The 15,244-nt window shown below is 36.8% G+C and overlaps 1 protein-coding gene across 2 annotated transcripts in view; it reads left to right on the top strand.

Annotated features, from left to right (window-relative positions):
* Window positions 1-8,364, top strand: part of LOC131038648 (uncharacterized) — an 88,871-nt gene extending 80,507 nt beyond the window's left edge. For both annotated transcript variants that reach the window (XM_057971139.2, XM_057971138.2), the window contains exons 6-8: window positions 3,534-3,623; window positions 6,218-6,445; window positions 6,599-8,364. In XM_057971139.2, coding sequence (XP_057827122.2) covers window positions 3,534-3,623; window positions 6,218-6,445; window positions 6,599-8,047 — 1,767 coding nt within the window. In that variant the 3' untranslated portion in view covers window positions 8,048-8,364. The remainder of the gene's footprint in view (window positions 1-3,533; window positions 3,624-6,217; window positions 6,446-6,598) is intronic.
* The last annotated feature ends 6,880 nt before the right edge of the window (window positions 8,365-15,244 follow it).

The following is a 15,244-nucleotide window of genomic DNA, read 5'->3' on the forward strand; positions in this document are numbered from 1 at the left end:
CCTCCTTCAAAAACCCTATTGCGGTCCTCCATACAGTTGAAAGTAACCATGAAATAGTTGTTCGCCAGTAGCATAATCTCCATTTCCCATCTGGTGCCCAAGACCTTTGCACCTAGTTTTCCAAGAACTGCAGGGAGACCCTCATTCCCAAAATTTTGCAGTAGAGCGAGTGTTTTGAAAAGTACTCAACTTCTTCAGCTATCATCTCCGGAGGAATAACCAGCTTCGGCCTTTCACTGCATCTCTCTAGGCACCCATTAATCTTCGTAAGGCGAGAACTACCAGTACTTCCAGACCCCGGTTCTGAGGAGAATAGATTATTGGAAAATGTCTTCATATTCTGAGGTGGGGGTTTAGAACCCATCGTAGCACGAAAGTCCATGGCTGGAGCCACCTGAGAGGCCTCACCACCAAAACCCGACATCGGAGCTCAAAAAGATTTAAAGGGCGACAAAGGGCAACCAAGGACCCCAACCCGAGGAGCCCCTTGGGATAGCGCTGCCCCTAAGGCTCCCCCCCTTCCAAGCTCCTCCGAAAGAAGACACCAAACGGACCCCCCAAACCCACGGGAGCCCCACCGGAAGCCCACTACCCGCAGCAGTCCGGAGCCCTTCCTCCCGCGCAGCCAACCCTTACTCCTATGCAGCCAATCCTCCCCCCGACGACAGCCGCTCCCAGCCCTATGCCCCCAGCCGCTCCCAGCCCGCCGCTCTCCCCCGACATCTTCACTTCCCTCCCCCTCTGCACCTGCAACAAGAACCTCCCGCGAGCTAGGGCTTTGAAACCCTAGCTCGGCAGCTCGAAGCCCTCTGCACACGCGCCATCTCCGAATAAATCATCAACAGCTGTCACACTGTTAATGTAATATAATATGTTAATTCAGTCACATGTTAACATAGTAATATTGGTAATCTATTATAATATAAAGATAACAAATAACATAATGATAGTAAAATCTGAAGTTCACAAGGTTAATCAAATCGAATATAATATTGCTAATCTGAATGCTCTGCAAGTTACAATAACTCCCAGGTCAGTGAACTCCTCGAATATTGATAATTCTGTTCAACTCAGGATCAATGTGCTGATATCTACACCAAACCTCTTGCACATGTGAAGTTTGAGAGATTTCAGGGTTCTCTTATTAGCATTTTGAAGAAATGATGTAATAAGGGGGGAATGTTGGATATTCCATCATCACTCCACGTAGACAGTTTGATTATTCTTGTTATTATTTGTTTTAGGTTTGTTATTGCTGGATAGCATATTTAGGATATTATTTGTTATTTTGTTGAACCTGTAGTTCACGGGGTTCATCATATTTTGTTGTATAAATATGTGTCTTATAATGCAATAGACATCAATCTGAATACTCTACAAGTTACGATAACTTCCAGGCCAGTGAACTCCTCCAATATTGATTCAGCTGACTTGCATATCCTGATCTGAAAATGCTGAAAGAGACTCGGGGTTTCGTCCTTACCTCAAATTGATTTGTAACAAGGGTTTGCATCCTTGTGCCAAATTCACAACTGGAAAAATGAGAGGATTGCCATGGATTGGAATGACCCCCCTGAATGTGTAGCATATTTAGGATATTATTTGTTATTTTGTTGAATCTGTAGTTCACGGGGCTCATCATATTTCATTGCATAAATGTGTCTTATAATGCAATAGACATCAATCTGAATGCTCTGCAAGTTATGATAACTCCCAGGCCAGTGAACTCCAATATTGATTCAGCTGACTTGCATATCCTGATCTGAAAATTCTGAAAGAGACTTGGGGTTTCGTCCTTACCTCAAATTGATTAGTAACAAGGGTTTGCATCCTTGTGCCAAATTCATAACTGGAACAATGAGAGGATTACCATGGATTGGAATGACCCTCCTGAACGTGTAGATATAGGCACTGAAAATAGGACCCATGGTCCCAAAAATGAGTGCCATAATTTGAATTTAAAATCCTAACTTCATTTATTTTGTTTTATTTGATTATTTATTTATTTATTATTATATTACTATTATGTACAAGTTGCAACATTTATTAGTGTTTAAACATGTCAAGCATTTATAAGTGGTCTCCAGATATTTGACAACAAATGAATGAGTTGTTAAATAAGGCACCTTGAGGAACACATCCTATTGGAAGGAACACTTTAGCTTGCCATTTGGCTGCTGTTGCCAGTATCTTTACTTGAGAGAGTATTTGGAGCACAACTTGAATTAGCTATGAGGAATTGCCAGCACCTTTATTTGGTTAAGTTTGGTTGCGATGTGTAATTCCAAGACTGTTGGGCTATCATGAAAGTAACTTGGAAGATTATTAGTTTTCTCAGTTAATTGTGAGCAAGACCCAGTTGCAGAAGCACCCTGGCATGGCATGCTAAGAGACAAAGGCAGAGGCTGTGGCATCTAAAGCAAGGCCTTCTGTTAGGATCAGAGCTAAGAATGTGGGCAAAAGCAGCATCAAAGGAAGAGGCAAATCACATTAAACGATGCCAATGAGAGCACAGGGTGGTCTAGCAGCAGATTCAGTAGCAGTAGCTTTAACTAGGGTAAAATAATTGATCCATGTATATAGTATCTGATGTCTTTTGCATTGATAGGCTAGGTGGGATTTGAGAATTCAAGTATGTTGTTGATGAGTTGATGGAGTGTGCTAGAAATGGATGGTTTGCTAATATTGCATTTCCAGCAAAGAATAGTGTGGCAACTGTACAGATAATGATGGCTATGTATCTGTTGGGGAGGATCGATCACCTCACATTTGTTTCTTTATTTTTTGGATTGCCATTTGTTTTTTTCATTGAAATTTTCTAGTGGGCATTTTGACATTTTTTGTAGTTTTATTATAAATAAGTAGGTAGCACAGTACGTGTACAGTTAAATTAAATTTGAGTCAATAATATTCTTGTTATCATTGTCCAATGTTCTCTAATTTATGAATTATGTAATGTCTGAAATTTATGTTTTACTCATTATCTCTAAAATTGTATGATGTTTTTTCCCCTTTTTTAACTCTCGAAGTTTCTTTGCTTTTCATCAAGAAGTACAACCACTTTTCCACCTAAACTAGATTACTATCCATCTGTATTTGTTAAAAGTCCAGTTTACTTTCTGTTGGATAGGTTTATTTACATCTTCAGTGCAATACCTTGCCATCTGCCTGCTGGTAAAAGACTTTTTAACTTGCTATCTCTATGCACTATTGTTCCTGTCTATGTGGATGATGGAAATACTTGTTCTAGGCTTAGTCTAATTTCAATAACCTGCTCATCCCTTCCGTTTTCTCATTGACAAATTCTTGAAGGTAGACTCTGCTTGCTACTTCTTGCGCCTGAAATATGTACACACATGATTTGACTTCATTGTGTGTTGAGAGATGCAATAGCTAATCTTATTTCATTGTGGTTACTTTCATTTTTGTTGTGGCAATTCTTCTGAGATTTAAAATGAGGTTTTGTTTACTCGAATGTTATATGATAAATTCAATATAAACTGAGTATACTAAAAATTTCAAGTCTTTTGCAGAACTGGAAGAGATTGCGAGAAATTGGGCAAGAGATGATCAACCTTGCAGATAGTCTTGCCCGCTATTCACAGGATTCTTATGAAAAGCAGGTATTGCAGGATGCTTATTGTATGGAGCACATGATCTAAACTTAAAGATCTCACTTTCATTTTAAAATTTTGCCAACATTTTCAGAAGTTGGATTTTTCTTTCATGGAATTTTTGATACAAGAATGATATTGCTTTTATTCAGGTTGGTTGGTAATGCTGAAGTCAAATGCTTATCGTTTGGTTTGTAGGGTTTCTACTTAAGTTGCATAAAATTAACTTCATATAGCTGAAGCTTATATTTACTGGTCCTTATCACGATAAGTATAACAATTTGGAAATAATGTTTGCTAACATCGGCTCATAAAGGGAAGGAAGAGGATTATGCACTAACATAAGATGTGGGAAAAGACTGCATGATGCATCATGAAATGCAATGTGCATATCCAAATTTATAGAATAATAGAATCAACATTTAAAAGTGAAGAGAACACAATTATATTGTGGTGGGCAGGGGGAGTGAATTAGTATAATAACAATCGTTTACTTTTCAAAACTTGATTAGATGCAATAGCATTACTTCAAAAGCTTCATCAACCACACATGCAAGTAAGAACACACGATTTACGTGGAAACCCTTGCGGGAGAAAACCACAGCAAAATATTGTTTTTGTGCAAAATTTTGTAGGCATCAACCCACAGGAGACACCAATCCCCTCTAGATGATTTCATAGGCACCAACCCACTGGAAACAACAATCCCCACAACTGAGCACCAATTCATCAAGGAGCACCGATCTCTTTGAAAATGAGACACCAATTCCAAAAGAATGAAATGATGAATGTTTGACCACCTTCTCCAATCAGATTTGAAACCCTTCGCAATTCTGCCCAAGAATCTCTGCTCATAGCTATGCAATTATTCACCCTTAAGGTCTGCATAAAATGTCTTTCAAATCTGCAATAAGTAGCCTTTTAAATCTGTAACAACTTGCCCTTGAAGTCTGCAATAAAATCGCCTTCAAATCTGCAATAAATTTGCACAAATTCGCCTCAAGGTCTGCCCTGATCTTTAATTAAATTGGCATTCAATTCTTTTCTTGAAGTGGAAGCTTCCTAATTGCATGGTTCCTGATGTGGTCTTTAATCAGCATCATTAGCATCTTCAACTGTTCTTTGCCTTTGCATGGTGTCAAGGGATCCCAACCTTGCTTCAATAGCTCTCAGAATGCTAGCTAGTTCACCATTCTGCTGCTCCCTTTTGATCTTCTTTATCATCCTGTTGTCCTCTCTGACTTTGTCCACCGTTTTTCTTAAGCATCATCTCCTATGGCTAACCTGCAGTGCAACCAATGCACACATTTCTGCAATGGGGTTACCTTGAACCCTCCTACCAACCTAGGCGCAACTAGCTTTGAGACCACGTCATGGATAGAGAGATGAAAATAGTCTATATGTGCAACCCAACATTGGTAAACGAAAAAATACCAACAAAGTACACAACAAAAACATATTTAGAAAATAATTGAGATGTTGCAATTCAATGACAGTATTATTCAAATTTCAATATTAACATACATGCTGCATTCAAATGCTTTAACACAATAGGTTACTACTACGAAGTTCAGGAACAAGAATGCTTGTACAATCTTACATGCCCACAGGAAATGTGCCCATAACAACAATTGAGAACTGAAAGCCCACAGTTGAACTTCCTCAATGTTCTGCCCTATTCCAAAGATCTTGCTATCTCATTTATAGATCTCTTTCAATGATAAGGTACGGCTGATTGGAAAGTTCTGACCCATCTTACCTCTGTTCAAAAGGTCATGAGTCATGACTGTTCTTGTATAACCTTTCCTGGGAGCAACTTATAGTATTCTTGTTAGTACGACATTCAAAAATTCATGTGAAACCCAAAAGGGCCCTTTGTATGTTACAACTTGCTGATCAAGAGGACATGTGTGGTGAAAGGCCTTTGTAGTCAGAATTGCCTTCTGCAGTGAGAATCTAGTAACTGGACACACTTAAAAAAACCATGCAAATTAAAACTAAATGTGAAATAAAATATTTTTGGGTGATGCATGATTGTTCAACCCCTGAGATGCTCTTGCATCAACTCCTCTAAAATACTTTTTGTAAATGAAGTTGTTTCTTTTCTTTGATTTATAAGATTGGTTAAAAAACAGGGATATATCTAGGTTCCGACCCACATGAGCCTTTGGCTGTCGCATATAAATAATGCAGCTTTGTCTGAACTTTTTCCTAGAGTGCAGATTAATCTGGTTGGAAATACAGTGGAAATCATTGTGTCATGGGATGTTGAGTGGGTGCAGATAGCCAGTGTTAAAACCATGACATGGCTCTTCTGGGTTGAAAAACAATTCAGTTCTTAGTCAAGGATCTTCTATTTAGTATATGCATCTCTTAGATGGTTATATATTATTTAATTATTATAACTTTTAAATGTGGAATACCTGAATCTCTGCACAATTTAAAATTGGATTAGGCTGCTATGGTTATTTGTTTTCTGGCAGCCCAGGTTCATTTGTACCAGATTTTATTTCCATCTTTCTTTTTTTTGAAGGTGTAATTTTTTATTAACTAAAGTACTTTTGTGTTAAATTCTACTGTCTGATTAACCTTGAACATTTCAGGTGTCTACTTTGCTTGAAGGAGAACCTGATGTTGACTGCAATATGGATCGTACAGATTCAACTATGAGAGAGTGTGTCAATGGAGTAGCAGTTGATAAAGATATTCCAGATGAGCAGCCTCAGGGAGCCGCTGGCGATTGCAACAACAATAAACAGTATAATAAAACAACAGAAATTCTGAGAGCTGAGGCCGACTCCAATCCTCCATGCATTTCTTCAAAAAATATGGTATTTGTTGATTTAATTAGTGCTATAGCTTGTAAGATTGATGGAGAATTCTAATATATGTATCTTTTTGTCTTTTTATTCTTGAAAGCTTTTCTTGTTCCTGATTGAGAGTTCTACATGCTAATGTAATTATGGTTTGTAAATGTATGTTAGGTGGATGGTCCTAGCAGGAAAGTCGTTGGCTTTGGAGTTAAATTCAATGATATTCGTGGGAAAGCACATGTTTCAGGCAAGGGAACTTCTATGGAAAATATAGAGGACTGTAGGAATGGATATTTGGACTATGAACAGGATGACCTTCCAAATTTTAAAGAATTGCGTTCATCCAGCAGGCAAATTCTGTGTACATCCTGTAGCAGTAGTGAACGTAATGATTGCATCATATTCTGCAATAAATGCCAGAATGCTTATCATATATATTGCATTTCACCCCCTCTGGAAGCTGTCCCAAGGACAAGCTGGTATTGTTCATGTTGTTCTGCAATCAGGAAGGATTCCTCTGAAGTTCATTCTTTGTGTGATGGGGAGGGCACAGTGCTGAAAGAGGACACTAACAATGCCGTGCTTGGTTGTTTGACCTCTGACCTGCATAGTGGACCGATAGAAATGAATAATGCTCAAGAAAATGGTAAAGTAGACACTTCCGTAGAACAACTAGAATCTGAAAGCATTAAGAAAAAAAATGAAGCTAAGGCTAGTGATAAAGTGATTGGAATTCAAGAAGACTGTGAACATATTCATTTGCATATAAATCAAACAGAAAGGGTGGTTCATGCAAATGATCAAGAATCAGAATTGGATGGTGATAAACGATTAACTCTGAAACTGTGTAAAATCTGTAGTACTGGTACAAGGGACGATGACCATCTTATACAATGCAGTAATGAGAATTGTCTCTATAAATTTTACCATTTAAGATGTTTAAGACCTCCATTGGCAAGTGTTCCTCCACCCACATGGTATTGCCCTTCGTGTCTTTGTAGATGCTGTTTTCTGGATGAGAATGATGCCGATATTGTCCTTTGTGATGGTTGTGATGATGCTTATCACACATATTGCCTCAAACCACCCCTAGCTTTAATTCCTGAAAGTAACTGGTACTGTCCATCTTGTCTTGAAAAGCAGAGAAGAAGAAAACGGAATAGGACACTGAACTCTACAGCAAGTGGAAGTAAGTCAACAGGACGAGTGCATTCAAAGAAGGCATCTCAGGTGCAATATCAATCTTCTTTGCACGTGGATAGGACAGCCGGCCTTTCAGAGAGAACTGTAGGTTTAGTGGGATATGCTCGATCAAAGAGTTCTTCTCAGATTCTGAGTCCATCTCATTCGTACATGCAGATGGTGTCCCATGATCCATCAGATAAAATCGTGAATAGCTCCATATGGCATGAAGAATCACAGAAGGTATCTCAGTCGGCAAATTGTCTGATAGAGGAGGCAGGAGAAGCTCCATCTGACAACAGTCTTGATAATGGAACAGAAAACTTTATTGTACGTGTTAGACCAAGAAATACCACAAAATATAAGAGCAGTCCTGAATCGAAAGATGCTGGAAAAAGAAAGAGGAAATGTTCAGAACCAAGAAGATCACAAGTTTGAAGGTACATCAAAGTTGAATGAACTGTAATGGGCAACTTCCTCTTTTTGATATTTCCCAGGAGTTGCATCTGCAAAGAGGCAAATTACTTGCCTATTGTTTATAGTTGAGCCAAGTATGAATATAACTTTCTTTTGGTGACAGTTGCCTTGTTGGATGCCCCATTAGGCCCTCTACTTTCAAATCTTCATATAGAGTTATTCTAGGGCAGTTCTAACTGATCTGAACTTTGATATCGCTCTTCATTGAAAATATTTCTCGAGTTAATTATAATTGTTTTTAAGTTTCTATAATTTGAAAACTATGATTTTTTTCACTATTCTGCGAAGTATGCTTTTAGTTTTATGACATTGTTTTCACTATTTAGTTTATGATAATTGTTTTACCTTTTAGTTTCTAATATGAAAATGACAATTTTTCAAACTGATTTTTAGTGATCAAATTTTTTGAAAAGAGAGTGTTTCAAGTTTGGTTTACATAAGCATTTCTTTTACAATTAGCTACTTCTGCTAATATATGAAACTTGGAGCATACATGCGTGCAAACCAGAGATGGCATTCTAAGCCTATTAGTTAGATGCTTATAAATTCATTGGATAGCTTCCTGGATGATTGCATTGCTTGTAAGAAAGCATTCGATAGATTAAACGAGAGACAGCATTCGAAACCCATTTGGTCATGTTCCATGACAGTTCAAAAAATGCAGAAAATTTGCAAAATATGCCTTAGAGGTGTGTAACTTGAATACTCTATGCTAGAAGTTAAAAATATATTAAACCAAATAAATTCCTTTGAATTTGTTTTGCTAAAGCTGGTTCGATCATACTTGTGGTTTTATCTTTGTGTTCATTTTTGTATGTAATCTTTTATGAGATTGCAGCGCAATAGAATAATTTTTATCACCTTCACCTGCAAATTTTAATCTATAACAAGCCCAATCCTTGTCACACAAACAGTTTTGCAGGGTGGAGTCCTATATTATCACATCTTAACAGTTCAATCCCAATTAGCGTCTTTGGAGTTCTTTTGATCTTGTACATGGCATTAAAATTACAATAAACGGCATATATATATCCTATTGATAATATTGGATTTACTTTATTTTCTGCTTTCCAACTTTTAGCATGGTCAAAAATGTGTATTATTCTTTTAACTTGAATTATGGCTTTGGCACAGGCTTTTCTGAACGCCTGCCTGTGGACAGCCCGTTTAGCATCCGGCTTTTCTTGTTTAATTGGAATTTGTTATTTTAGTCTGTGTGCTTCAGCTTCTAAATTTCCCAACTCGATCCTATTCTTAGTGCCAACTTATATCAAGTGATTCTTCAGCAGTTTCAGCATAAATATGCCACTTTAAAGGAAAGAAAAATATTTCATGTCTTGCTTATGAAGCTGGAATCTTATAATTCTCCCCATTGTACATGGATTTTTGAGTTTTTTTTAGGCAATGGAGTGTTTTGTTACACGCAGTTCATATGTGAACATATGGGTACACGGGAAAACAATCGTCGTGTATGAATAGTTGGTAAGACATTTTTTAATTGAAATCTCATGCATATATAATTGTGTCAAATGTTCTCTTGTGCATTTACTCTACGTTGTGGGTTTGGTTACGGGTGCGGATAAGGGAATCAAAACCCAGTACGGTGGTATGGCAATTTTTTTCCCTTGGGTATGAGAATATTTGTGTAACATGTTCACAATTATAAATTTAATTATAATTAGAACAATGATACTCATTGTCGCCAATAAATAGAATATTTAAATATCTTGTCTCAGCTTAAAAAGTTGTAAAAGGGTGGGTTTTTCTTGCTGTGAGGGGTAGAATCATCATCTTTCAGATTCATATACTGCCTTAGCCTCTGCCTGATCTGAAAATCAAATTCCAAAGGCGGACCTTTCTATTGAGAAAACTTACACCCCATAATTATCATACCTGAAAGACCAAAATTACAAGATTGCTTTGATCTAGGGGTTTATGGTCTTGTTTAGATGAGACCCAATCATATTTGATCTTTTAGTTTGAGATAATTCGGCATAGGGACAAGATGGATGAGTTATGGGTTTGATTGGCTTGCATGTTTAAGACAATCTCCAATTCCATATTGATTCTTAACACCACTCCTAGGACTGGCTCAAATTTGAGGAGGTTTTTTGGGGTATTAATGGTTTTTGCGCACTTCAACTTGAGTCAGATTTGACATCATTAGTCAGATTCAAAGTTGATGGCTTTGATGAAGTTGAAGCAAACTTTGTGATAAGATTAAAGAAAGGCAACGACAAATATAAATGTAAGTTATCTTTCATATATTTTAATTGTGGAAAAATTGGTCATTTTGCATTTAAATGCACTTTAAAAAAAGATATTAATAAGATAGAAGATAGAAATAGAAGAGAAAAGTTCAAAACAAGTCTTTATTCCAAAGAGAAGCTATTTATTTGAGATGAGGATTGTTATGATTCAATTGGTGTAACACTATTTTTGGCTATGAAAGTTGATGACAAAATGAGTAATGTTGACAAATGTAAGGAGTTTGGTGCTCCACAAATTGATAAAAACAATGAGAATTTAATAATTGTATGGACTACTTTCTGTGCTAAAGAGGAACCAAATGCTTGGGTTATTGATGGTGGGTGTTCCAATCACGTGACCGGTGATAGGAGAGTTCATCAGGCTTAACGAGTGGAATGGAGGATTTGTCAAGTTTGGAGATGTACAATGAACACAAATTCTTGGAATAGGTACTATAACTATTGATGGAAAACATCAAATAGAGGATGTCCTTTATGTTAAAGGACTGAAACATAATTTTCTCAGTGTTAATTAGATGTGTGATAAAGGATAAAAACTCACATTTCATGACAGGGGTTGTGAAATCAGAAAAGTAGGCTTTGGAAGATTGGCAGTAGAAGGATCTAGGACTGGAAATAATGTTTATCAATCAAAGGAGGCCAATCCCTTCATAGCTTTGAATGTAACAACGAAGGAAGATCCTACACTTGAACACATGGGAATTAAAGCAACAATTAAGGATATAATTTATCCTGAATCATATCTAGAGGCAATGGAACTAGAAGGTTGGGACTTCAACTTTGATGATTGTGAGGGAGATCTTGAAGGAGAGCTCTAATATGCTCTTAATGAATTGTATGTTGTAAGGGCAGAGTGCATATAATTCAACATTAAATTCAGTATGACAGAGAAGACAATTGTCAAGATAAAAATGCAAGTTGAAGGAAGCAAAGAATGTGAATTCAAACTCAAAAAGGTTGAAGATGAAATTGCCAAGCTGAAAGCTAAGAATGAAAAAAGCAAAGAATGTGATGACAAATTCAAAAGGGATGAAATTGTCAACATAAAGATTTAAAATGATGAAGGAAAAATGATTGTTGATTGTTTAAATCCCAAGCTTCATGACAAAACTACTGAATACTCCAAGCTTTATGAAGAGATGTTTACTATGAGAAAAGAATTGAAAAATTCTAAAGAGTAGGTAGACAAAAGATTAATACTCAAAGGTGGTAGTGATAGCCTTGGTGAGATACTCCGTGTTGAGAAGGGGGAAGGAACCAAGACAGAAAGCTGAGAAGAAGGAACAAAAGGCTCATGATGAATCTAAGAAGACAATTGAAAAGAAGAACAATTTCAGACAAGTTTAGAATTAGAAGAAGAATTTCAAAAGACCTACTCCTAAACAAGTTGCTCCAACTTGGTATTCTTAATATTTTAATGGTAATTGTTATTCTTGCAACAATTTTGGGAATAAAGCTATTGAATGTAGAAGCAAGATGAGTATGAATTCATTTAGGGTTGCTGATTGTAGATCTAATGTTAAGAGAAGTGGTATTATTTGTTATAGTTGCAATAAATCAGGACACATTGCAAGGTTCTGTAAGGGGAAGAATGTGAGACCTTCCAAGAAGCCGGTTCATACAAAGAAGGAGATGAATAAGATATGGAAAAAGAAAGAAGAGAATGAAGTAAATGATGGTTATGTATCTCTACCTGCTGTAGAGGAATCCTCCAAAAATTAAAGAAAAACATGAAGTTAGGGGGGAGTTATTCAATGCATATGTTTCATCCTCCTAAAGTCTTGAGGCTTCTTCTTGTGAAGGTAATTGTTCCTTTTTTTTTAAAGAGATGCAGATCTACATTGAGGTGATGATGAAATAAAGGAGTTCTTGAATGAAACAAAAATAGAGGATGATTATGAATTCAAATGAGAAAAGAACTGAAAAATGCTAAAGAACTCCTATAAGCTAGGAGAGAGTGTAGAAGAAATAGAGAAAGTGTGTTGATGATTAACTCTCAAGGGGAGCAAGTAGTTTGTTGATTATTTCTAAGAGGGGGAGCATGTGTAAGGGAAAGAAAATGCAATGCAGATGATTGCCATATCAGTAAAAAGGAAACAAATGAATGCTAAGAAAAGAGGAGAGAAGATTGTAGAGGAAAAGAGAGCATATGAGTTAATGTAGGTCCTATTGAAGACCCTTGTCTTTGACATCAAATGGGGAGACAAAATGCAGAGTACAGGGGATCAATGATATGCTATGTGAGTGTTGCCATCAATGACAAAGGAGGAGATTGTTGGATATTGTTGTCATTGATATCTAGGTGTTGTCATTAATGTCAAACCTCAATATAGTGTTGCCATTAATGTCACATGGTGTAGTTGCGTGCAAAGCTATAATGAAGATTGCTATGATGGAAATTGTGGGAATTGTTGTCATTGATGACTAGGTGTTGTTATTGCTAATATTCTAATGATGAGATTTATGATATAGGTTGCTGATGAGTTGTAATTGTTGGAGATTGTTGCTAATGATGGAAGTATACACTATGATTGTTGGATGGTGTAGATTGATGTGTCAAGTATTGATAGGGTGTTTTGGATTCAAATGAATGTTTAGATGGTTGATGGTTGAAGGTGTTTCTTGTTGTGTATGCCCAACTTCTTGGTGTTGATGTCCACACCCAGTATGTTGTGTTAGTCCTAGGTGTTGTTATTGATGTGAATTGCAAATAAATACTAAGGAGATGACCAAATGGTTGTTGGTCTATTAGATGTGTGATGCCATTAATGTCCTTTGTGCAGTTGTACAAAGATGTTCTTGGTTAGATGTCCACCCTCTTGGTGTTGATGTCTATACCTAGTGTGCTATGGTATCATATATGATATTGATGGTGTGGTATGTTGAAGAATGATGCTAGTGTTGACACCCTTGTTTGTTGTTAGAGATGTTATCACATTGATATCATATTGAGATGAAGATTAGAAGTATTTAGATGAGGATTAAAAGCATGGTGATGAAGTGAGATGATGTTGATGTTCTTGTAGTTGTTGCTCCACCCTTGTTGTTCTTGAGTGAACAAATGGTGCTACAAGGTGTTATAGTCTCCAGAGGTTGACAAAGAGTGTGATTGTAAGAAAGTATGTTGAAGACAATTTGGAAGAATGCTTTGCATTCTTGTACATTAGGTGTTATGGTATTTCGGTTTTGTATATAATATGTATGTTCTGTGGATATTGCTTTCTTTTTAGGTCCTTGGTGTTGCAACTAATGTTTCTAGTAAATACAATAAGTTGGCAGTTTGTTAGGACTAGTCAAGAAAATGCTCTGCATTTCTCCATATTGATGTTTACATTGTTGCAACTTGGTGGAATTGCTTATAATCTTTTTGTAGTATCCCAGTTCAAATTTCAAGTGATGATGTTTACTGCAAATATGTTTGGCAATGTTTTATCTCACGGTTGTGTTATTTGAGCTTCTGCATATGAAGTGCTCTATATTAGTTTGGTTGCACTAGCTTCTTTTTGTTTGACAATGTGAAATAAGTACACATGGATGTGTTTTTGGATGTTCGAGGAATGTCTCTAAGTAGTTCACATGACAATGACTTATCTTTTTGGTGCCACATATTGTCTTGTGTTGGTTTTTTTGGTAGTTTGTAGTTATTTGGCCGATAGGGCTTGTTCTTTTGCTTGTGTTATGTCTTTGAGGTTTTGTGCCAATATTGGAGGTTATGTTGAGTTATTTTTGGGTCCCACCATGCCTTGTGGGGATCCACATTGAGTAGATTCATTTCAAAGATGTGTTTTTGGGTTATGCTAACTTGGGAGGATGTGTGTCAACGTGCTTGATGTTTGGGATTGCATCGGAAGATGTCCTAAGTTGTTTTAGGTCCTCTATCTCCTAGAGTGGTTTGCTTTCATCACAAATGTTTTTTTGGCCAACCTAGTGGGATCACTCCTTGTTCCCTATCTTGGACTACCTAATTGGAGTTTTTGTGATGATGCAGTTAGTATATATAGAAGATCAAATCAATTTCAAGTTTTGTGGAGTGTGATAAAATGCGGAAGATGCGAAAGTGAAGTAGTATTAGTGTGTGGTGAAAGTATTGGAGCTTAATTGCTAAATGGTTGCTTGGGACAATGAGTCAAGAGCATCTACATTTCGGAGAGATTGCTTGATGCAGTAATGCTAAAAGCTTATTTATTGTAACTCATATAGTAATGTATCCTAATTGGAGATGGTGAGTTTCCTTAGTAGGTCCTTTGTATCTTTCCCTAAGGTAGTGAACCTTAGCTACGAGTCTTTTTCGGGAGCAATGAGGCACCTTGGGAAGTGAGCCCTAAAACAAATATTGTAATACTTGTTCATATAGTCTGAGTTAGCTCTCACCATGGTTTTCTCGTGTATGTGTGTTCATTGCTTTATCTTCCATTGTTGCTGATTAGATTAAGGATTTTGGATTTTAAATTGTGTTATAAATTTTTAAGTTTTTTTCAACGCTGATTCACTCCCCCTCTCAGTCTTGGGGTGTGTATTCAACAATAGTTATGCTCTCATCTTGCTGCAATTCAATAGTAACTAATTGAAAAGCTAGTGTGTCCATTATTAGAGTTGGCTCACCTATCTTTGGAGTTTTCCTAATCATAACCCTCACAATAATAAGGGTTTCCCCAACTTACTATTTTACTAGTTTTTTTTTTTTGTCTAGTCTTGATTCTTTGAACAATTGGTGGTTTTGAAGCTATATGTTTAGTTTCCTTAGCCCTTTCAGAGGTTCAAAAAGATGTGCCTTGGGAGACAATAGGCTCTAGAGTAGGTACACGTTGGTTCCTATTGTTAAGCTTATTTCTACAAAAATTCTTTTCATTTCATTTGTCCATTAGGTTGTGTGTGAAGTGTTGTTTCA

This window comes from Cryptomeria japonica, chromosome 9 (genome assembly GCF_030272615.1).
Source record: "Cryptomeria japonica chromosome 9, Sugi_1.0, whole genome shotgun sequence".
Lineage (NCBI taxonomy): Eukaryota > Viridiplantae > Streptophyta > Pinopsida > Cupressales > Cupressaceae > Cryptomeria > Cryptomeria japonica.